Source organism: Ictalurus furcatus, chromosome 5 (assembly GCF_023375685.1).
Source record: "Ictalurus furcatus strain D&B chromosome 5, Billie_1.0, whole genome shotgun sequence".
Taxonomy (NCBI): domain Eukaryota; kingdom Metazoa; phylum Chordata; class Actinopteri; order Siluriformes; family Ictaluridae; genus Ictalurus; species Ictalurus furcatus.
In genome coordinates this window covers 19,947,000-19,970,467 of record NC_071259.1, presented here as the reverse complement: position 1 = coordinate 19,970,467, position 23,468 = coordinate 19,947,000, and the positions used below count along the sequence as shown (strand labels likewise).

General features: G+C 38.0%; 1 protein-coding gene across 1 annotated transcript; it reads right to left on the bottom strand.

Moving 5' to 3' along the window:
* Positions 1-2,666: 2,666 nt before the first annotated feature.
* On the bottom strand, positions 2,667-19,940 carry samd10a (sterile alpha motif domain containing 10a). The gene is made up of 5 exons (XM_053625077.1): positions 19,212-19,940; positions 15,603-15,784; positions 8,134-8,302; positions 4,299-4,439; positions 2,667-3,261 (listed from the first exon to the last, which is right to left on the bottom strand). Exons 1-5 carry the CDS (start codon positions 19,222-19,224, stop codon positions 3,239-3,241), a joined length of 528 nt encoding a protein of 175 aa, XP_053481052.1. The 5' UTR covers positions 19,225-19,940; the 3' UTR covers positions 2,667-3,238.
* Between the last annotated feature and the right edge of the window lie 3,528 nt (positions 19,941-23,468).

Below are 23,468 nucleotides of genomic sequence, written 5' to 3'. Positions count from 1 at the left end.
CTATACTTCCTTTCTAACATTCTTGAACGTACTGTATACAATTAGTTGTCTATATTCCTTACAACCACCAGAACCCTCAGACCTCTGGGATCCTAATTAGTCTAGATTAAATGTGACACATTCCAAAGAAATGGCCCTTTTGGCTGTTACTGAGAAACTTCATGCCTCTAGAAAATCCTCCTTGACTATCCTCAGTAGAATTCATTGGTTTTATTTGGTACCAGTGTGTTTAACACAAGATGTTGCTCATGTTCTGAGGCATATCACCTCATCTGTGAAGTAACGTGGAAGTAGAGCTATGGCATGGTCATGTACGGCTGCCAATAGAACTGGTTCCCTTGTATTTATTGATGATGTGACTGCTGACAAAAGCAACAGGATGAATTCTTAAGTGTATAGGACTATATTATCTTCTCAGATTCAGCCGAATGCTTCAAAATTCTTTGGACAATGCTTCACAGTGCTGATAGACAATGACATGAAGAACATTTTGAAAACAACCCAAGAATTTTTTTAGGCAAAGAAGTGGAATGTTCTGCAATGGTCAAGTCAATCACCTGACCTGAGTCCAATTGAGCAGGTATTTCACTTGCTGAAGGCAAAACTGAAGCAAAACAACTTAAGAACAAGCAGAAACTGAAGACAGCTGCAAAGCATCAGCAGGGAAGAAACCAGCATCTGGTGATGTGTGTGGGTTCCAGACATGGATGGAGAATGGGAATTCATATACTAATCACCCATTTTGGATGTAAAACTCCTCAGCTTAAAGCTATAAGTCTGCAGTTTGAGCTCATATACATTATTTAATTCCATTATAATGTGGTGGACAGCTAAAATAACAATATATTCGACAATGTCCAAATATTTGTGGACCTGACTGCATATTCTTCATATAGGGTTCCAGAAATTGTGGATTTGATTGTAATATACCTGGTTTGTCAAAGCTACGTAACAGTATCATTATACTGATAGGTGACAAATTAAAGCGGTGGTTGATATGCCATGGGGGCATTTTGCTATCAAGGTTTTCCACTTGTTCCCATAGAAGGAAGTCTTAATGCAAATCAGTGCAAAGTTCTTTTGACTGATCAGCTTTGTACTATGATGAAATATTTTCATCCAGATGGGAGTGGTCTATTTCAGAATGATAATAACCATATAATGGAATGGCTTGATGAGTATAAAAATTATGTTAATTATATTTTATTGTTCTTTATAGTCACCAGATCTCAACCCAACTGAACATATATGGGAGATTTTGGAGCAGTCTCTACCACCATCTTCAAAACATGAGCTGGGAATATATTTTGGAAGAGTGGTGTTGATCCCTCCAGTACATTTCCAGAGAATCTATGCCAAGGTAATTCAAAGCTGTTCTGGGAGTTGTGGCGGCTCAACATCTTGCTAAAACACTGTGGTTATCCTTTAATTTATCACTGTACCTTCCTAAGGGCTGGCTTTCATTTTAGGGATTTTTGGAGAAAGAGGTCAGTAGATGGCAGAATAAACCAACAACTGCTTCCATCATAGATAATTGGGTGACACCACACCACAATGTTTCTCACCCTTGGTGAACATATGCACAGAAATCTTGCTTCATCTGGTTTTTAAAATATCTAATTCTACTCACAATGCACTTAGTAATGAGCTGAGCCAGGTCCATCAAAATAGGGGAAACAAAAACAATGCAGAATGCATGCGGTACCAATGCTAGGCTTAAACTGTATTTGTGCAAATCAGACTTAATCCACCCTTCAAATCCCACACAGACATTTATTCGTTGCAGTAAGGAAAATTATCCAAAAGCTCAATAAGTTTTACTTATTATATTCTTTCCATAGGCTACACCATGAGAGACTGTGTTCAAAAAACAGTCTGCCTATCAGACATGTAGGCTACACATAATAATCTAAGTCATATACAAAATCATATACAAAAAGCATGAACAAAACACTCCCAAACAATCGACATGGTGAGCCAGCAGTGAGGTAGTGTTGGCACATATTACTGTAATACTTATGTATATAATGCCAGTCCAACAGTCCAATCAAATCAGTTTAACTACTATACAATAACATACACCAAAACCCACACATTGAGGGAAATTACAATAGAGCCAAATGAAACAGTTGCTAATTGTTACTAATTATTTGTGTACATTTCTTTAGGCTGAACATCATGTTGTTTATTTACATATTTTAAAAAAAGACTTCAAAAGGAATGAATATGAAGAACGCAAACATAAGGTAAAAACCAGAATGTATAAGGGTGTTTGGACATGTCCCGTCAGGCCTAAGGGTGCCATGTAAGCCAGAGTGGTTTTTAAAACAAAAGTATATTTAAAAAGCCATTACAAAATCAGTGAATGTTCAGTATGCAAGACAAAGTATGGAGAGAATGTCAATCTTTTATTCTGTGGAATTTCTATAATGCACTAATGTCCCCAAGTAAAGCTCAGTTTGTCATCAAAGTGACAAACAGTTTAGAAATGCCTACATTTGTGTGTACCAAAAGTGGTGGAGCAATGATTTCTTTCATTTCTTTCTTAGTGTTTTTTAACCACAACATTTAATTAGTGTTAAACAATGTGAAGTCCTGATGAGCTTGTTTTTTATCACCTCATCTTTCCTTAAAGCTGTTGTAAACCACCACTCTGACATTTCACAGTTAGATATAGTACCTTTGAAAGGCATGTCAAGGCTTGCTGCTTTCTTAATTTTTGTGTAATTACACTGTAGCTGATTCCATCTGTCGTGTAGCTGACATTTGTCTCTTGCAAGATTATTACAGTGAGTTATTGTGCAGTGGAATATCACCCATATAGTCTTTGTGGAAGAAAAAAAATCACCTGTTATGAAAATGAAAAATACTTCCTCAGAAGAAAACAGCTTAAGATCACCAGCAAAACATGCATTTCCCAGCATTCTTGGTTAAAGTTCTGGAGCCATGTGCTCGCAGAGACACTACATTTTAGAGTAGGGCACTACTCTCAGAGGGGAGATTCAGGTTAGATTCTTTATTCTCCTTGTTGCCGCAGATTCGGTCTGTGCTCTTCTGGAATCTCAGATGGACAGGAAGGTTCAGCTGGTTATTCTGAAAGCTCTGACAAAGCCTCAGTAGCCTGTGGCAGTCCAAGACAGAGGTCTCTTCTTGCAGACACACACAGCCTGTGGCCCCATGCCTCGATGCCCTCCCACAGCATACAGAGTCTGGCAGAGCTGCCCACGCATGGCTGTAGCTATGACAGGTTCCCAAAAGTCCCTGCAGTCAGAGGAAGACGGAGAAGAAAGGAATGAATATATAATTCTCCCAAGCAAAGGAGATCCTGTTCATATGGAAAAACAAACACGCTTTCTCTTTCTCAGAATTTTCATCACTTTCCTTACAAGTCACATTCTGTGGCTCGTTTATAAAGCCGGATATAAACAAATGTATTCGTGAATGATTCGTTCCTACACATTTACACAAGAAATTTGGTATTCATAAAAATCCTGTAATTTTGGGAAAACATTCGTATCCGTTTCATGCTCCTCAGTGTGCATAAATTTATGCATAAGAAGACTAACTAATGTAAACCACGACTTCAAATCATATATTTTGCATGCGGTACTGCACTTTTATATATGAATCATACGGTCAAGTTTAAATCTCTTGTTTATTTATATTTACAGCATTTAGCATTTAGATTTAGAGCCCGTCATGCTTAGGAGATGTTTACAGGATGTCTAGAGACCGGTGTGATTTTTTTTCAGAGGATGAAAGCCGGCTTATAAATATGTTCCATTTGCCATGCCATCTTCTTTGAATGCTGTGCAACACTCCCAGCATGATGGCTGATGGACCTCAAGCAATTTTAAAATTGCTTGGTGTGCCTGAACCCCTGGGTATAGTGTACAGTGCCCTCCACTAATATTGGCACCATTGGTAAATATGAGCAAAGAAGGCTTTGTTTTTTCTTTTTTTCCTCACTTAATTCATACCTAATTCACCTTTTCTGTAATTAATCTCTAGATTTTAACATTTTTAGTTGCTTCTGCACTGATAAATATTTTTAATGGCACAGAAGTGAGTCAAAATAACATCTTCCTTCTCCATCACTTAATAGTCATTTCATGTTTCCAGCCATTGTCCACCTGACCTTTTATGCAGCTTAGTGGACATGACTAAATGCAAATGAGCTGTGTCGGGAACATGCTTACGAAGAAAATGTTTGGTTTAGTTTGCTCAAACATTTACACACAACTTTACTTAAAAGTGGAGGCTTGTCTGTCTAAATCAGTTTCAGAGCTTCCTTTCACCTCTGCTGAGCAGCTGGAGGTTGCGTCTCTCCTCCTGGACTTGCAATTGCAGGACCTGCTGAAGAAGCTCCTGCCTGAGGGTTTCCTGTACCAGACCCATCCTCTCCAACTTCTCGCCATTCAGTCTCAACAAAGCTCTGCCTGAGAGAGAAAGAGAGAGAGAGAGAGAGAGAGAGAGAGAGAGAGATCGTCCTTTGAATCACACTGATCATATTATTTAAATATTAATATTTAGTGATCAATATCTATGATTAATGCAAATGACTATCATTAGAGAATATGAAAAGACAGCTGTCCCTGAGACCCTTGGACATAAGCACCTTCATGTCTGCTGGAGACGATGTTCTTAAAAAAAAAAAGATTTAGCAGCACATCATTCTGCAACTATTTCTTCTTTTTTTTTTTTTCCAAACTCAGCAGATTAAAATGCAAATTAGTGTGATGCTTGGTGTAAGTGCTGATTGGATGGTGAGCAAAAGATTAAATCATGTATAGAATTGGGTCACTGGCCACACAACAGCCCTTGCATGGGCAAATACAGATGAGCTGACAAGACACACACACACACACACACACACACACACACACACACACACACACACACCGGAAAGGGAGCTCAAGCCTGAAGGTCATCTGTGACTCTGCAGAGTTGCTGTATGACTGGGAGGTTGTTTTCCTCCCTGCTGTTTCCCAAAAGAATGCCAAAACACTAACAGACTGCCAGACGTGTTATGTTTTAATTACTATGCTCATAATTTTACCTTCCATTTTTCACCCATTTTTGTCTTTTGTGTTTCAGCAACTGTTACATTTCATGTCATAAAAGCTACTTTGTTGTAGAAGCTGTTTGGATTCATCAAACACTGAAGTTTTGGAGTAATTTCCTTTTAATTAGCCAAGAATCTTAAGGGATACTAAACCTGAAATCAGAAGTCTCAAGTACTCTGGTTTCCAAATTACTCTTAAATCATAGAAGCATCTCCCCTCCTCATTAGGATCCCTCAAGCAAATCACAGGTGGGGGAGTTTCTGAATGTAATTATAGCATCCTGCTAAAGCTGCTCCCTGAGAGGTAACCAAGCCTGAAGTCATTTTCATGGCCCTGAAGCCTACTGAGTCTGCTGTTTTTCTAAACCCTTTAGTGCACAGCTCTGAATGGCCAACCGCTCTGTTGCCTTTCTTTTCCTTCTTGTCTTCTCCCCAGATGACAGGCAAAGCCTCTCTCAATATCTCGGTCACTCTCCCTGTCTCTCACTCTCCTTTTGTTACTTGCATAACATCTGAGCCCCAGATGCTTTATGTTCAATTAGAGAGAGGACAGGAACAGTGAGCCAGATGGGGCTCTCTGGAGAAGGAGAGGGTGGGAACAGAGAAAAATTACATTTACATTTACAGCATTTGACACATGCCCTTATCCGGAGCGGCTTGCATTAGTGTTTTGTAGTTTCTAATATAAAACATATCCCCATTCTGGTACGAAAAGGGCTTGTCTGAGAGTACAATAAAACTCAATTTGAAGGGTTACTATGGGAGTGGGCACAGCAGAAATAGAGGTCTAAGCACAATGTAAATGGACAAAGGGATTCACAAGAGCACATACAGTATGTACACATGTTCTCACATAAACACAAACATCGTGGTAATTACACAGTCAGTTACATGGGAAGTACACATATACCAAAATATGCTTTCTACTTTCTTCAAACAGAGATTCACATACACATTTATATACACACTCAACTTCAGACTCTATTTTGTGCAGGTAATATTAGATGTGACAGAATGTTCTCATTAAAATAAACTAATGAATCAGGGCTTCTGTGCCTTCTTAAACTCTGCTGTAATGACCTCAGACCACAAAGTCACTGGGGTTAGCAGACACTTTGGATTCATTGATATGCATTGTTGCCCTCTCTAAAGGGCAGGGCTGGCATTAATCATACATCGGGGGAAAAAAACTACTTGACTTCAACAACACTATGCCTACACCCTATGCATGCACTTCTTGTATCTAGAACCTTCAGAGATCAGGTATTGGGCTGATAGCAGCAGAAATATAAGATATCAGATGGAAAAAGAACTAATTCATTCAGTTCTATAACAAGCTATCATGCTATTATACCGGTAACGTTCATGTTAAATGCCTGTATAGCTTTATTTTCTACTGCTAAGGGTTTTTTTTAATTGGACAATTTGTTGCACATTGATTTGAATAAATTTGTCATGAATAAGTACTAAATTGGAACTGTCTAATTTTGCAAATATTTGCACAATATTTGCTTTGTTTCTATTTGTCTGAATTGAGTGATGGCTATGTACAGCATCTCTTCCTGTATGGTAGTGTTTGTACAGTTTGAGTATGGTCCTTTTAGATGGCCAGTTCAATTAAGTCACAAATTTATTATTCAATTTTTTTTTTACTTTCTCCCTAATTTAATCTTGGCCAGTTCCCACCCACCAGCACTAGTTAGGTCTCCCCTATCATATGACAGCTAGTACCCACTGAAGGTGGAGACTGTCATTGGTAGAGGAGAGAGAGTATGCCATCCCTCCCACTCAGAAAGCACTGCCAATTTTGGTCTTTCGGTCTCCCAGCCATAGAAGGCTATGATCTCTGGACGATAGAGTGAACACGTTTCTGTTGCACCACTCAGGAGATAAAAATTTTAAATCTCAAATTTTAAACAGATATTAGAATCAGCTGATACTCAAGATTTCATCATCGGTATTGTAAAGGTATCGTGTGGTATTGTGCCATCTTTAGTTATATCTGAATTATCAAATAAATGCCACTTTTAAGTATCAAACCTGCAATGAGAGCACAGGACAGCACGTTTACCATTCAGTACATTCATAGTTTGGATGGAAAGAATACTACAGTTCTGGTACAGCACCTGTCCTGAAAACAATAGCACAATATTGTAAAGAGCTTGTACACCTGCGCCGTTGTAACTCAAAATTAAACCATTGCTAAATTTCATCTGACTGAGCAGCGTAGGAGGGTGGGGCATATTGAGATTCCAAGGTCCTAGAAAAGTAGTCAAGCCAGAATTCACTGACCTTTAGTTCAGAGGGCGAACCCTTCGGTCACACTGCATAAAATACTGTAGCCGTGTAAGAACCTGGCGGTGATTATTTTAAGTAAGCGTATGATTGTTATATAAAACCTCCTTTTTATTGATACTTTTACCTTGTGTTACAGGAATTGAACAATAGTATGAATTTGAGTATAATAGTTGTATAACTTCAAAATAATGAAACCAAAACAGCATTTAATACTATTTAAGCTTTAGTGTTCCTTCATTATTTTAATTCTCCTGCCATGTATTTTGGATTATTGCAAATCTCTGGCAGTTTTAGCTTTCTTTTTTTTAAAAAACTGTTTGAGTTTTTGACTATTTGGTACTGTCTTGGGTTCTATATTTCTTTTTACACTTTTCTCCATGGTGAAACATATTGCAGGTCTTTTATGACTCATTGAGTATTACATGTTAGAATATTTCCTGCCTTTAACACAATGAGTGTGTTGACTGCCTTTAAAATCATTAGACAGCACAATGGGGCTCATTCTATTAAATCAGCAAGTTTCTTTGCTATTTAGTTTTGCAATTCAAATACCGTTAAATGCATGTGGAATTCTTTTTTATAGACAAAAACATATAAAGTTACATTTTCCATTTTTTCAAGCAGGTGTAATGCAAGCCAGCAATCAGCTGCAACAATTAAGTCTGTATTATACAAAACAAAAACCTTCACATTTAATTTTAATTTAGAAAAATGCCCCAGTGCATTACATTGTCTCTGGTAGCAGTGACCTTAAAGTCTAGAGAATGTACCTGTAATGGCATGGTGGGAAAAAGCCTCCACGTAGGTCAGGTAGTTGTGAGGACAGTGTTTCTTTAACCACCGACACACATCCTGTTGGGACCATAGAACCACTGGCCTAGACAGACTTGGCAGGGTGGGACTAGTGTGGTAAACAGAGTATGCATCCCCTGTGTGAAGCTAGGAGAGAAAACAGAAATAAAAGGGAGAGAGAGACAGAGGGAGAAGAAAACAATTCCAATGAAATGGCCGAATACATTCCAAGTGATAGCTTCATGTCATACCTCATTGTCAAAGCTTGTTAGAAATGCATTTCATCGTTACCATAACAAGTGCCAAACACACAAGCACACCCAGCTTCTTTCTTGTGTATAAGGAAGCAATATCCCATGACGGTGATGACATTCAAACTGCTGCAGAGAGCTCTGGAAAATAAATCTTTTTTCCCCATAATAGCAGTGTTCCGCTCTATGTGCTGCCAGTAATTAAGATGGATTATTTCATCTCAGATTGTCGTCATTTTGGCCAACACATTGACAGATCCATGATGCAATAAACAGACCTCATTAAACTAAGGCCATCTAAAAGCTATTTAGTAACCTCTAGCACAGTGCCAACACAAATGTTGTTGCAGGTGTCCCAAAAAACAAGTAGAAAAGCAGTATGATGCATCATTGTGATCAAAATAGTTCCAGAAAATGTTTGGATGATCTGAGAATTTAGACAGGCTATATGAAGACACTGTTTACAAACCCTCCATTCACCTTTTAAGTGTAATCAAGGTATTAACACACTGGCATTTATTGTTATTATTATTATTATTATTATGCATTTTTCAAAGCCAAGCACTGTGAATACAATATGTTTAATTTGTTGTATCATTCACTCCCACAAAGTCCTTTTCATTATTCACAGCAATTTTGTGCCTTTTCTTCTATTTGTTTGCTTTAATGACCCATTAACTGCCATCTGTATAGGTTTTTTATTCTGGCCCACTCCCATTTATCTGCAATTTTCTTTCTCCTTCACAGTTTTTGTCCTCACACTCGCTCCCTCCCTTACCGACAGCCATTTTAACTGCAGTGTTCTCTCCAGTGGCCTTAGGGAGATCTTTCGTGTGTAACAGCAGACACACGTGCACACACAAAGCTGAATCAATCAGAGAACAGTACTCCCTATTTGAACTGCTTGGATACACAGGTCCTTTCACATCCTATTCATTCTCTCTGACATGGCTGGGACCGTAAGGGACTTTCCCTCTAGAAACCAATAATACATATAAATACCACCAAAAACAATAATTAAACACTAAAATATCAAGAATATTGGGCTTATTGGTCACTGAACATTTATCTGAGGTGCAGATGCCAATCAATGGGTCTCTTTTCCATTTGTCTGCTATTGACAACTTTTCCCCAACATGACAATGATTGTGTACACACCATGGCTGTGTAAACAACTTTCATGTCCTGGCTATTAGTTTTTTATTCATTGTTGTCTATTGAGTATGTAGGACCAACAAACAGAAACCTACTCCTGTCTCTCACCTGTCAATCACGGTGACACTGGTAGCTAACATATGATAGGCCAGAACTGGCTGGTGGGTGGAAAATGGCCAAGACCAAATTAGGTGAAGAAAATGGGGGACCGATTTTTGTTTTTAAGTCATTTCATAGTTAAAAAGTATATTTTATGGGTGACAGAACACCACATCTCATAGACGTTGGCCAATGATTGCTGCCTTTATGTTGAGAGTGCATTTCCCTAATTCTGCATTAAAATGCACCTAACCAGCTAATTATCTCATCATACATTACGTTAGCCACTGCATTTTAGCCTAGTCAACATGGTTCTCAGCAACAAAAACATAGGATTGGGCAAACACATTAGAGCTTTTACATTTGCGGTGGGCTAGTTAATGAATTTATGATTTATCCACCCCCTGCATAGACAAGGGTGTCTCTGAAGGGTAATTATAGAATGCAGTAATGAGATGGAATCTGGCTTTCATGGTTCTCAACCTGCCATGTTCTTGTAGACAGATCGCCACACCACCATTAGCATTAAATCCTCATTACGGTCTGACTTTTTCTTTCTTGCCTTCATATCTTCTGAAAAACGAGATAAAAAAATTCCTCAACAGTAATGGATGGCTATTTCCATTAGGAGGTCATATAAGTACAAAGTATACACACAGTCCACACTCCCTGATGTCTTTGGATCTGTCTTTTGATAAACAAATTCACATTTGATTCACATTGAGGCAAAAAATAGATGAAAATTACACTAGATCTCTGGAGTTTGGACTCTGAAAGAGGTATATTAATATGGTAGATTAATTATACAGGACTTTTGATCATTGGTTCACCAACAAAAAAAGGACAAGTACCCGCAGCTCTGGCAGGGGGGGATGGGGGGGGGGTTGGAGTGATGAACTAACATTACTACTACTATTAATATTAATAATAATAATAATAATAATAATAATAATTTGTTCACACTTTACTCCTGGATAAACAGACTTTTGCCAAGATTGAAAATAGATACTTATACCAAAAGGATGATGATTCTTCTAAAAAAAAAAAAAGGGGGGGGGGTAATAATAGTTATTGTTGTTAATAATAATTATATTCCTTCTTCTTCTTCTTTTTGTTGCTCTAAGCTATATCTGCCACAGCATACAAAGACATCCAATACAACTATGTGCTTCCGACTTTGTGGCAACAGATTGGGGAAGAACCACATGGATTTGATGGTCATGTGTCCACAAACATTTGGCCATATAGTTTCAAGGTCATGTTAGACTGCTTTTAACCTGACAGCCTAACTGTCATCATGCTTTCTAACAAAAACCCAAGATGTCACATTAAGGTCATAATGCATTTTTAAGAACATCTTGCTCAGAGTTGAAGGTGTCTAATGAAAAAGCTTTCTTTTACACCAAAAATGGATATTTCTCTAAAAAAATATAAATTCTACTTTAATTATAGACGTCCATTGTCTGTTACCTTATTGAATAACACTTTTCTGAACAATATATGTATACTGGGGTTTAAAAGTATGAGACCACTAATGAAAATGCTTCAATTTTGCATAATTTTCTAATTATATTCATTATATTTTCATTACCCCACCGTGGCCCTGTGTGTGCGGATTTTTCATGTTCTCCCCGTGCTGCGGGGGTTTCCTCCGGGTACTCCGGTTTCCTCCCCCAGTCCAAAGACATGCATGGTAGGTTGAATGGCATGTCCAAAGTGTCCGTAGTGTATGAATGGGTGTGTGAACGTGTGTGTGATTGTGCCCTGCGATGGATTGGCACCCTGTCCAGGGTGTACCCCGCCTTGTGCCTGAGGCTCCCTGGGATAGGCTCCAGGTTCCCCGTGACCCTGAAGGAAGGATAAGCGGTATAGAAGATGGATGGATGGATGGATGGATATTTTCATTAAAAAATTATATCCTTGACAACAACTTGTGTGAAATATCTTTTAGATATTTACATGAATTTCTGAGTTTGTCCCCATTTTTGCTCTAATGACAGTGTGCACTCGAGCTGGCATGGACTCCACAAGTATATGCAAAACCATATGATACATCCATCTTCGATAAAATCCATCAGAGTGTCATCTGAACACAGGCTTCAATAGAAGAGATTAGGCATGAGGAAAATCCAACCTTTTCCAAAAAGCAGTTAACATATTCAATATAACTAATTTGCTTACATTTAATTAAATAGAAAGCTAAATATAGTGCAGAATCTTGATACTAAATATTCAAGATATTGAACATTTACTTTCTTTGTTTTACATAAAATATTTTTTACACAAAATTCTTTGTGTAAATAATATTCTTAAACCTTCAGTTTGTTCCCAAATTTAAAAAAAAATCTCAGATTTTCAATGTGGTCTCAGACATTTGGACCCTGTAGACGTCTTTTAAAACTAGGTTACATATATCATTTACCACAAGCCTTTTCTGTAGTGTAAATGTCTAGCATTGACTGCTAAATCTTGATAATTCTATATCTAGTGAAATGGTTAAATCATGTAATGAAAGAAATGGGATGGAGAGAGAAGGGTGTGGAAGCTTGTTCGCAGACATTTCAGATCTGGGAGAAGAAAAGGAGACAGCAGGCCTTGTAGTCTCAGTCTCTCTCTCTCTCTCTCTCTCTCGCACTCTCTCTCTCTCTCTCTCTTCAATTCACTTCAACAAGCTTTATTGGCATGGCCATATACGTGTAATTATTACCAAAGCATTAACGGCATGAAGAACTGTTATTAATGTGTTATATGTTAAATTATGTGTATTTATTTTGTGTTTTTATTGTGCTGTGCCCTTCAGCCACTGTAGTGCCCAAATTTCCATTTTGTGGATCAATATAGTCCTTCCATCCATCTTCAAGACTTAGGTCTAAATATTATATGAAGACTTACGTATATAAGACTACATATAGTTAAATTCATTACATTATTATTATTATTATTATTAGTAGTAGTAGTAGTAGTAGTAGTAGCAGTAACTGCAAAACCAAACACTGTTGTTTAATGGTACAATTTCCGAATTCCTTACAAATACACTAGTGCACGGTTTTTCCCTTACACAATGTGAAATGTGCAATCTTTTCTATGTTGGGCAGGTGTGCATTTCCTCACAAGCATGACTGATTTTTCCCATTAGAGTGTTTATACAACTCCAATTCCAAAAAAGTTGGGACGCTGTGTAAAATGTAAATAAATGTAAATAAAAACAGATTGCAATGATTTGCAAATCTCATAAACCCATATGTTATTCCCAATAGAACATAGAAAACATATCAAATATTTAAATTGAATACATGTACCATTTTAAGGAAAAATAAGGTAATTTTGGATTTGATGGCCACAACACATCTCAAAAAAAGTTGGGACAGGGACAACAAAAGGCTGGAAAAGTAAGTGTTACTAAAAAGAGGTGTAATAATTTCAAAAAGTGCTTCAACAAAATATTAATTTAGGGGTGTGCACACTTATTCAACCAGGTTATTGTAAGTTTTTTTATCAAAAAAAAAGAAGTTTCTGATTGTTTTTCACTTTATTTGCGCAATCTTCAATTGCACATTAAAATGTGAGAAAAGACCTGACATGATTCTTTTACTTCACAACAACCTGCTATTTTAACAGTGGTGTGTAAACTTTTTATATCCATTGTAGTTATGTAGTTCTGGGAGTTTAAGGGGTTAAATCAGGTTACTTGCCACTAATAATCACTCAAGAATAATGTCAACTAAGACCATTTTGATTTATTAGCAATATTAGTTTAGTTGGAACAGTTAATTAGCCCAAACATAGAAGAAAAACTATAAAGAAGGTAAGCCTGTGCTATTGACGGAATCTGGACGTTACCTCTGGGGGCATGGAAGGGGGCGCAGGAGGTTGCTTTGTCAACATGAAAATGTAAAGGCTCAGCTAGTGTTCAGCACAAATACTAATCTTCACATATCTGCCTGCAGTGTTCAATCATCCATTACCAGTGTTCAGGAGCTAAGAGACTTTACAGTCTATTTAAAGCCATTCTGGAACAAGAGTCTTTGCTTTGCTCTGCCTCCCGGCTCAACTGCATCTTTCCCATTTTCTGCAAATAAAGTCTTGATTTGGATGGATGGCTGAATAGAGAGCAAGGCGGGGGGATGGGTAAGAAAGGAAGAAATGGAAATAAAAAGACAGACAGAAACAAAGAAAATGAATAGCTATATTTCCTCTTTTGTTTTACCCCTTTGACCTTTATATTATTCATAGCCATGTCTTTTTTGAGTGCATGTCAGAAAACATGAGGAAATGCATGAAAGATATCTTAATCATCAAAATGCAGCGACGAACAGACGTGGAATAACACGCTCTCTCTGGTAGCACAGTTTAATTGGTAATGTGTGGACTAGAGCCATAAAGCGAATGCCTGTTTAAAGACATGAAGCAATAGTATGAAAGTCTTACAGCGGTAACAGACAGGGTGCTTAGAAATGATCAGTGATTGCTCACAGCTGTAAGGTCTCCATTATCGCTGTCAAACAATCATACTGTTTCTGCTGCACTTCTTTTTTTGATGAAGCAGAAGGATGTAGATGAAAGATGCATTGTATGTAAGCCACTATATTCTCAAAGACTATTCATAACTCTACCAAATAGCAGGATGATTTTTGCAGTATCATGCCTGAGGATTATGAACCCATATTTTTCCCAGAGCATAAAGCTATAGGCATTATGCTGCTCATATTACATAGTAGATTGTACAGAACGTTTCTAACTCCTTCATAAACCCATATATGATGGGGTTCCTTTCATGTATTTGAGAAAACAATTACATACAATTTCTAGTTTCATTAGTCACATCAGATTATAAATTTCTGCACTTTGCATTGTAATGCTATGAATCTACAGTATGAATCTGAAATGGAGAAACTGCCGAATTATTGGCACCCTTTAAGAAAATGGGAAATAGCCAACAAAACAAACATACATTACACACAATTCTTTAAACTCCACTCAAACGATTTCCTATAACCGCTTATTATCACGCAAACTATATTTCATTTGCTAGAATACATTCAAGCAAGAGAAATTCTACTGGTTTTTAAATTGCTGTCAGTTCACATCCATACACATTTTAAAACAATATGCTGGTGCATCATTAATGTTTTTTTGGATGTTTGATAAAACGTAAGGTTTAGTGTAAGATTTTAAACAACATAATGAACTATCCCAATAATTCTAAAGTTAACTGTAATGTTAGCAATTTACTAAAGCAGTGACTTTCCCCAAACTTCCTAAGCACATACATGCAGCTATTCCAAAGGAATGCAAACACAGCTTTTAGGTTTGAGAGAAAAATGTTTTAGGTATTTTTTGCCTTCATTGAAATATTAAAACATGACTGCTAAGTGAGGAATATGTTAACACTTAGACACTATACACAATAAACTTTGAGACTCTGAAAGAGTGCAGCCTATAATAAAGCATAGCAAATGATTTTGTCTAAAAAACAGAAAAAAAACCTGAAATGAAATGGGGTGAAAAAAAACCTCAATTAGTACTTAGCACTTAACACAAAACAGCTCCCTGAATAGATGGCAATTCGGGAAATTTCAGTGAAGATGTAAAAAAAAAATCTTAAGAAAGGTTTTTCCTTGTTAAGTGTCTTGGCTTGTTATTGAGTTATTCTAAATTATTGCAAAACATTATTCATTAACTACCATGAATTGTCCAGTGGCTAGGAAAAGATAGTTAGTCATGTAATGGTTAGAGTTTAAGGTTTAAGGTTTAACTCAGGCTACTTGCCAATGAATCACTAATGAATATAAATGAGCCCACGTTGCCTCTATCAGGATAAGACTTTCAACAGGATGCTGATGAATTCTGGAGTTGGTCATAACTTCAGCACTTTACTAAACCTTCCCTGACTGAACTGAGACTGTACCATTAAGATGTTCATAGCAGTTTTGTGTAGTTACCTGCAAGGACTCAGTTCCTGGTTGCTGTAGAAGTTTGACAGTACGACCACCTGCTGTTTTGTTCCCACGACACTCATGCCAGGTAAGATTGCCACCGGTGCAGCGGCTCAGCTGGTACTTAAAGTCCTCTGGAAGTGCCTTGTACTCCACCGCAGGACGACAGAAACTAAAGCTGGATGCAGCTATCGGACAAGAGAGAATAAGAGAGCTTGACATATTGAGAAAGTTACCTTCATCCTGGCTGTTTTGTTTCACCTTCAGGCAAACCAAAAACTTGGCAGACAGAAACCCAGACAGTGTGAATTCTCCATTCATTTTATAGATGTTTAATACTTAATTAAAGGAAACACTATGCTTTTGCATGCAGGACATAGTAAGGCTGTAAAACTACAGTGGTTTTGTGGATTATGGGTTAGTGTAATTAATAGCATATGGATTTTCCACAACTCCAAGGGAAAACGGATATCATAAGTATCATACTAACTCACATTTAAACAATCAGCAGATTTTTTTTTTTTCATATCTGACCTGGAGAAAAAGAAAAAAAAAAACACCACTCTGAAGCTAAACAAACGGAAAACTGCACCACCATTTCTTTTCCACAAAATATTTGCATGATTGATCATTCACTTCAAGGGACTGCCACAGAGTTCCTTGGATCTAAATGATGTACTGTTTCTGTTTACTGCTGTGTGCAACTACTGTTCTTGTTTCCTCACATCCACCTACAGACACTGAAAGGCGAAGTGATTTACAGCACTGGACAAAGACTCTCTCTCAAGTTGACTCCTGTGTCAGATGTTGGCCAACCCAAAGCAGCATAGCTTATGTCAGCTGCCAGATATGATATTAGTCTTGCATCCAGAGCTTCACTGGCCCTCTGATCACTGGTATGCGAGTGTGTGCACACATCCTGGCTTGCTCGCCATGCATATTCCAGCACCAGCGCTGGCATTAATGATTCAAGAGGCAGTCTGAGTATGTTTTCCGAGTGAAGGGCGAGTGGCCAGTGTGTTTACAGGCAAGTGTTCAGTCAGTGTGCACAGGCTCATTAAAATCTCACTCCTCTAATTGACAATGTTGTCATAGCTGAACCGAGGACAACCAGTCAACCGTGATAATGTTAAGGGGTTTGTGCATGTGTGTGTTACAGAAGGTGGGGAACTGGATGAGATGAAATCTTGCTTATCTCTCATGCCCTTGTCACCCACCCCCATCTCCTCCAGACCCACAGACCTACAAAGGCAGTTCTCATCAAGTCTGTTCATCTGACCATGGTCTATGTGAAGTAAACACAATCCGCTTCGCTTCGGGGATAGAGTCACACACTAACAAAGTGGCTTTCATTACAGAGCTTCTGAAGTAGGTATGGGAGGAATGGGATTTGTGGGGGAATGTGGGGAGTTTGGGATAAGGAAGTTAGATAAATTCATGGATTATTATGCTGCATATATGCTTTGTAGATCCAGTCTCTCTTTTATAGACCCCAACAACCAGCAGACATGAGCTCTACCAAAGATGCTATAAGATTTAAAAAAAATTGTTAAGATGCAAATATCTTGCTTGGTTTAAGCTTCAAATTTACCACAGGAGAAGAAGTTGTCATTCTTCAACACCTGTGTTTACTTTGGGATTGAAATACTTCATTCAGACTTGGAAGTGTTACAAATGTTAAGCCACTGCTAAAACTCTGAAATGGTAATGCATTAAGAGAATAAATAATGCTATAAATATTCTTACTTGCATTGTTTCAGAAGGGTGATTCAAGGTGAATGAATCTCATTTATTTATTCACACTACAACTCCACTCATTAAAATTCTAACTAAATGAAAGTTAAATAAATAAATAAACAAACAAATAAATTAATAATAATAATAATAATAATAATAATAAAAGGAGCCCAGACTTTTATTTTTATATCTGATATACTCTCTCAGGTCAACTGGTGCAAGTTCATCATGCAGTCTGTATGTATCCTGCAGGCTATGCAAACCAGTGCTGGCAATAGTGTGAGGGGCTTTGAACTTCAGAGGACGAGTGAAATGCAACATCTGTGCGGAGTAATGAGCTAGAAGGGAAAGGCTGAGACAGGTTTGCAGCCAACCCCTCCAGCACTAGTGCTTAATTACTGATGCAGACGAATGGCAGGGTGAATTTGCAAGTCACTATTAAAGCAGTGGCAAGCCTCTCGGCAGGTAAATAGATCTGCCGGTAATAGCACCAAAGATCAAAAGCTGAAGTTTTCCATGTGTCTGGGTTTATATGCTTGTATATATCTGTGTGTGTGTGTGTGTTAGGTGGTAGTTTTGTGTGTGTATAGATGGATGTGTGGGAGGTAGTATTGTGCATATGTTGGTCATATTGGTGGGCGGTAGGTTTTTTGGATGTATTTGTATGAATGGGTACTTGGGTGAGTGGGTAATAGGTGATTTTTGTGGATGGGTTTTTGGGTAAGAAAAAGATAGTGTGTTTGTAATGTCTAGGATAATGCTTTGTTATTCTGCACTTACTTTGTGTTGATTGCAGGATCTAGTTCCTGGTGCTCTGATTTTTATTGTAGAAGTAGTAGCAGTAGTAGTAGTAGTAGCAGTAGTAGTAGCAGTAGTGGTAGTAGTAGCAGTAGTAGTTTTGTTTACACACTTGGGTCTCAAATGGTCCTTTATGTTATTGTCCAGACCAGTCTAGCACTTCTACAAACCAGCATTTGTCTCTGATACATTCTCATAGTGCTTTGTATTTGTGTTGTATTGTTTGTTGTTAGCCTATACGTCTCTTAACAAAAGCTTCTGCCAAATGGCTAAATGTAAAATGTAAATGAAAATGTAAATGTGTGTGTGTGTGTGTGTGTGAGTGAGTGAGAGAGAGAGAGAGAGAGAGAGAATGGGTAGATAAATGATTGGTGCTTTCAGGTAGGACAAGTTCAAGCCAGGAAGAAAGAATCACTGTAATAACAGACCAGTACTGTGGTTTATTAGTCCCTTGTAATCTGCAAAACAATTCCTATAAGCTCTAAGTAAACCACTGTTAATGACAAGACACCATTCCTATAACCGGAACTGCACAGATTAAAGAATTCATAGAATTACAGCAACAGAGCAAAAGCACAAACACTAACAGTGCACAAAAGGAAACAAGAAAATACACAGTTTAAGTGCTTTCTCTTTCTCAGACGGAAGTATTTATACAATTTCTTTAACAAATTCAAAGTTTCTTCGCGTGGGTGAGAAACATTTTGGATTATACTTATAGATGTATTAATACTAGGCTAATGAAAATAAAAAAATAAAAAATAAACCCACGACAAGAACACAAGCCCCGCGCTGTTTAACATGAATGAACTCCCATGTGAAGTGGAACCTCATTTTGTCGGATTAAACGGGAAGAATATTTGAAACCCGTTCCGGTATAATTACAGTAAGCTTAACGAAAAGAGTTTTAGCCTCTAATAGTTTGCACATAACATTTCTTCATTCGACAACAAACTAAAGGTTAACGTGTGAAAGTTTCACACCTTATTAACATTTATATACCCTGTCTGGTCGAAAGTGCCAACCATTTGGCCCCACAAAACCATGCCCATCTGTTTACAACAAATAAAAATGATTTACCGTCGACAGCCATGCCATAGATCCGTCTGGAATTCCTCTTAGTGAAAAAGTTGTGAGACGTAATATCCCATTTTACTCTGCACGACCCGACAATTTGGCACAGAAACGTCTCCGGTCGTTTCGCTTCGCGCTGCGCGCTGAGTTCGTGGGCGAGTGAGAGGAGAAATTACACCGCGCCAATGAGAACCCTGTAGCCCCGCCCCTTTTAGCACAGGTGACGGCGACGTCAATCAACAAACGAGCCAAACACCTCTCGCGCCGCTTCCGAGAAATTCCTGAATTAGACATTAACTCTAACCATTTCACCTTGTTTGCGAAAAAGAGGTTTGTTTAAAAAAAAAAAAAAAATTCGAAGTCGCAATTTGAACATTTAAAACCTATTCTGAATAGCTGTCATTTCCTATAAATCATGGCGTATAGGAATCAAGCTATTATGTGACAATGTCTCTCCCTTTTATAAAGGAATTGTCACCCAGACCTACTTTTTTATATTTTAAAAAAATTAACATTTTTTTAAAAAATTGTTGTTTGCTTAAATTAACTCCAAACACTGCGGTTTAGACTTATCAACGTAACTATTGGCAGTACAACAATTAGTTAAGCGATGCCAAAAGGTAATAACCTAAAAGTACCCTGACTAGACCAAATGTAAACAAAGGTGAAAAGGGAAAACGAATAAGCATTCTACTGGGAATAAAGCACTCTTACAAGATTACCTCCCCATAATTTCAAGTGTTAGGCTATATACTGCAGTAGTAGGCTAGTTATTATTAAATATCTAAGAAATCTTTACACGTTTAACATTTGATTTCACTTGACACAAAGAGATGGACTGTTCAGAATAGCTACTTACAAATAGCTATGTTTGTTTCTACTGGATCAAATTCATTCATTCATTCATTCAAAGTTGGGAACAGCTTTATCCTGGTCAGGCCTATCCTGTCCTGGGAACACTGGGCACAAGGCAGGAATACCCCTTGGGGTTCTATGCATACACACACAATCACAGGACACCATGCACACACACATTCAAAACTAGGTGCAATCTAGAGTCCCAATGCAGGTGGCATGGTAGTGCAGAGGGTAGTGTCGCTGCCACACAGCTCCAAGGTACTTGGTTCAGTTCTGAGCTCTGGTCTACTGTCTGTCTTTCACATTTTCCCTTGTCTGTGTGGGTTTATTCCAGGTTCTCTATGGTTTCCTCCCACTTCTGCTGAATCTGTGCTTGCACGTGTACTGCCATGGACTTTGGTCCATGAACACTATGAATAAATCAACAAACCTATACTTGATTTGCTGGGGGGAGTTGGCAAGAAATGGAGGAAACCATCTGGATCAAATTTTACCAATTCAAATGTTAGCTAAGTAGCTGCACTTTACAGCAGCCCTACAGCATGTGCTCAATCACGGACTTCAGTAAAAGCCGCTGAAATGTATGTTCCTAAATTGGGGCAACGAGTCACATCTGATTTCTGCTCCCCACTGGCCTAACAGCCAGAAGCAGATGTAAAGTATCCTTTCAACAGAGCAAAAATCTCTAATCAGTGAAATGAGCTAGATATTTAATGAACTAGTCACCAACATTTCTAGTGGCAAACCACACAAACAGAAAGAAAATGTAGCCTAAGCAAAACACACAAATAAATCCATTGCAATTCATTACAACCAAATGTTTCTATCCATAACACTGTATTGACATTAATGTGTCCAACGTCCCTGTTGTCAAATTACTCCTATGCCCTTGCTTTAAATCACTGCTTAACAGGAATGGAAAATAGCACACCTGGATCTTCAGCTTTTTTCAGTCTACAGTTCCAGTGTTACATATTTTGAAATTAAACAGAAAATCTGATATAGCTAATGTATCAGTTTTCTGTATTTTGTGACTATCCACCTCACTTGGCTAGAAATGCCAAGTGGCTCTCTATTAGACATAAGATGCATTGCACAGGACACAGAAGTCACTATATTATACCTTATTAAGTACCCATACAGAGAGTGAAGAGAGTTATTTTGGATTCAGCCTGTGACTAGCCATGTCTTCTGAGAAACAGCCCCATAGACGTGTCCCACCGCAGTCTGTAATTAAATTAATTAAATCTTCAAGTGGGCTCTTGAAAAATAACACTGCAGGTGCAGAAGGGTATGGAGGAAATAAACAGCCAAACTGATTTATTGAATAGGACAACTTTATATTCTTCACAGTCACCACAGGGATTCGTCTGTATGGCAAGCTTAATAAACTGATAATATTAGTAGTCATAGCTATTCATAATAGTATTATATAGAGTCATAATCATAATATGCTGTGTAGCTTACTACTACCACCACCACATGTACTACAACCACTACTACTACTACTACTACTACTACTACTAATAATAATAATAATAATAATAATAATTAGTGGTGGTGCAGTTAGCATTGCTGCCTCACAGCTTCAGGGTCCCTGGTTCAATCATGAGCTCAGGTCACTGTGAGGAGTTTCACATGTTCTCCCTGTGTCCTTGTGGGTTTTTCTTTGGATTCCCTGGATTCCTCACACCTCCCAAAAACATACTGGTAAGTAAATTGTTGACTCTAAATTGCCCCTAGGTGTGAATGTATGTGTGCATGGTGCTTGCAATGGTTTTCCCAGGGTAGGCTCCGGGTTCACTGCAATAACAACCCGCACTTTCTCAAGATGAATGAATAATAATAGTATTAGTAATAGTATTAATAGTAACAGTCTCAGCTTATTTTTCAGTTATTCATGTTAAATCGTATTATTCAGTAACTACAAAGAAACCCACAGGAAAAAGTACGAGAGTAAGAAATCTGGCCCCAACAACAGGTTCCTTTTATTCTATGGAATAATTATTATGCAAAAATATTCACACATGTAAAAATAAGGTTTGTGCACTGCAACACTTATTAATGTGTTCTGTATACTGAATACATAGCATTGTATATTGCAACATATTATGAATACATAGCATTGTGTCATTGAAAAGGGACTCACTCAATGCATTTTACTTTGCTTTTGAAACTTTTTACTGTGAGCTTTAGTCATTTTGCTAATTCCCACCTTCTAGCTTTTCTTCCTCTATCAGACAACACCTACCATCCGGGAAGGCTTAAGGAGTAACAGGCTTCTTCTTACACATTTATTTGTACCACTGCCCTAGCAACATCACAAAATAGCTGAACACAATAGGAGGAAAGCTCACAGGCATGTAGTGAATAATAGGACAGTGTCTCTGTCACCTTAGTGGTTAGCACGTTCGCCTCACACCTCCAGGGTCGGGGGCTCGATTCCCACCGTGGCCCTGTGTGTGCGGAGTTTGTATGTTTTTGCATGTTCTCCCCGTGCTGCGGGGGTTTCCTCCGGGTACTCCAGTTTCCTCCCCCAGTCCAAAGACATGCATGGTAGGCTGATTGGCATGTCAAAAGTATCCGGAGTGTGTGTGATTGTGCCATGCGATAGATTGGCACCCTGTCCAGGGTGTACCCCGCCTTGTGCCCGATGCTCCCTGGGATAGGCTCCAGGTTCCCCGTGACCCTGAAAAGGATAAGTGGTATAGAAGATGGATGGATGGATGGATGGATGTCTCCATAGACATCTGTAAGAAAAAAAGCAGCATCTACAATCATGATATCATACTATGTGGCCTCTTTCCAGTTTGTTTCTTGTCTGCAAAAAATGTGCACTGACAACACGCAACACTAAAATTTGATGTACCAAGCAGCACAAACATATCTGATTCCAATAGCATCTAAAAACACATATACATGGCTATGTGGATTGCCAGATAATGTCAACACATCCTATTAACATTAACAGCAAACATTCTTTCACAATATTTCTAATAAATTACTGGCTTATTAGCCAGTGAACTAACATTATTTACCAAACATTACAGGGAGCTAGTTACCTCTTCGTTTACTTAAAGAGATTTACACATTTGCAAAACATTTTTAAATTCTTTTTTAAATTTTTATTTGCTTAACTGTTTTAGTCTTCTATACTTGTGAGACACAATATTGCATACAGAGAGATATTACTAAGTATCTGAATTGTTTTTACTGTTCAGTCATATTTCATATGTGAATGAAATCTGAAGTGGATATGTTTGCCACTGTAATAATTCCATACTATTTTTTAAAAACAATGTTCAGTATAATAAGTGGCATATTGTGTTGATGGTCAACTTAGTATCATACAATGTGGTTTGGGACACAGCCAGTGTGCTCTCCTTAGACTATGTTGTACACTAG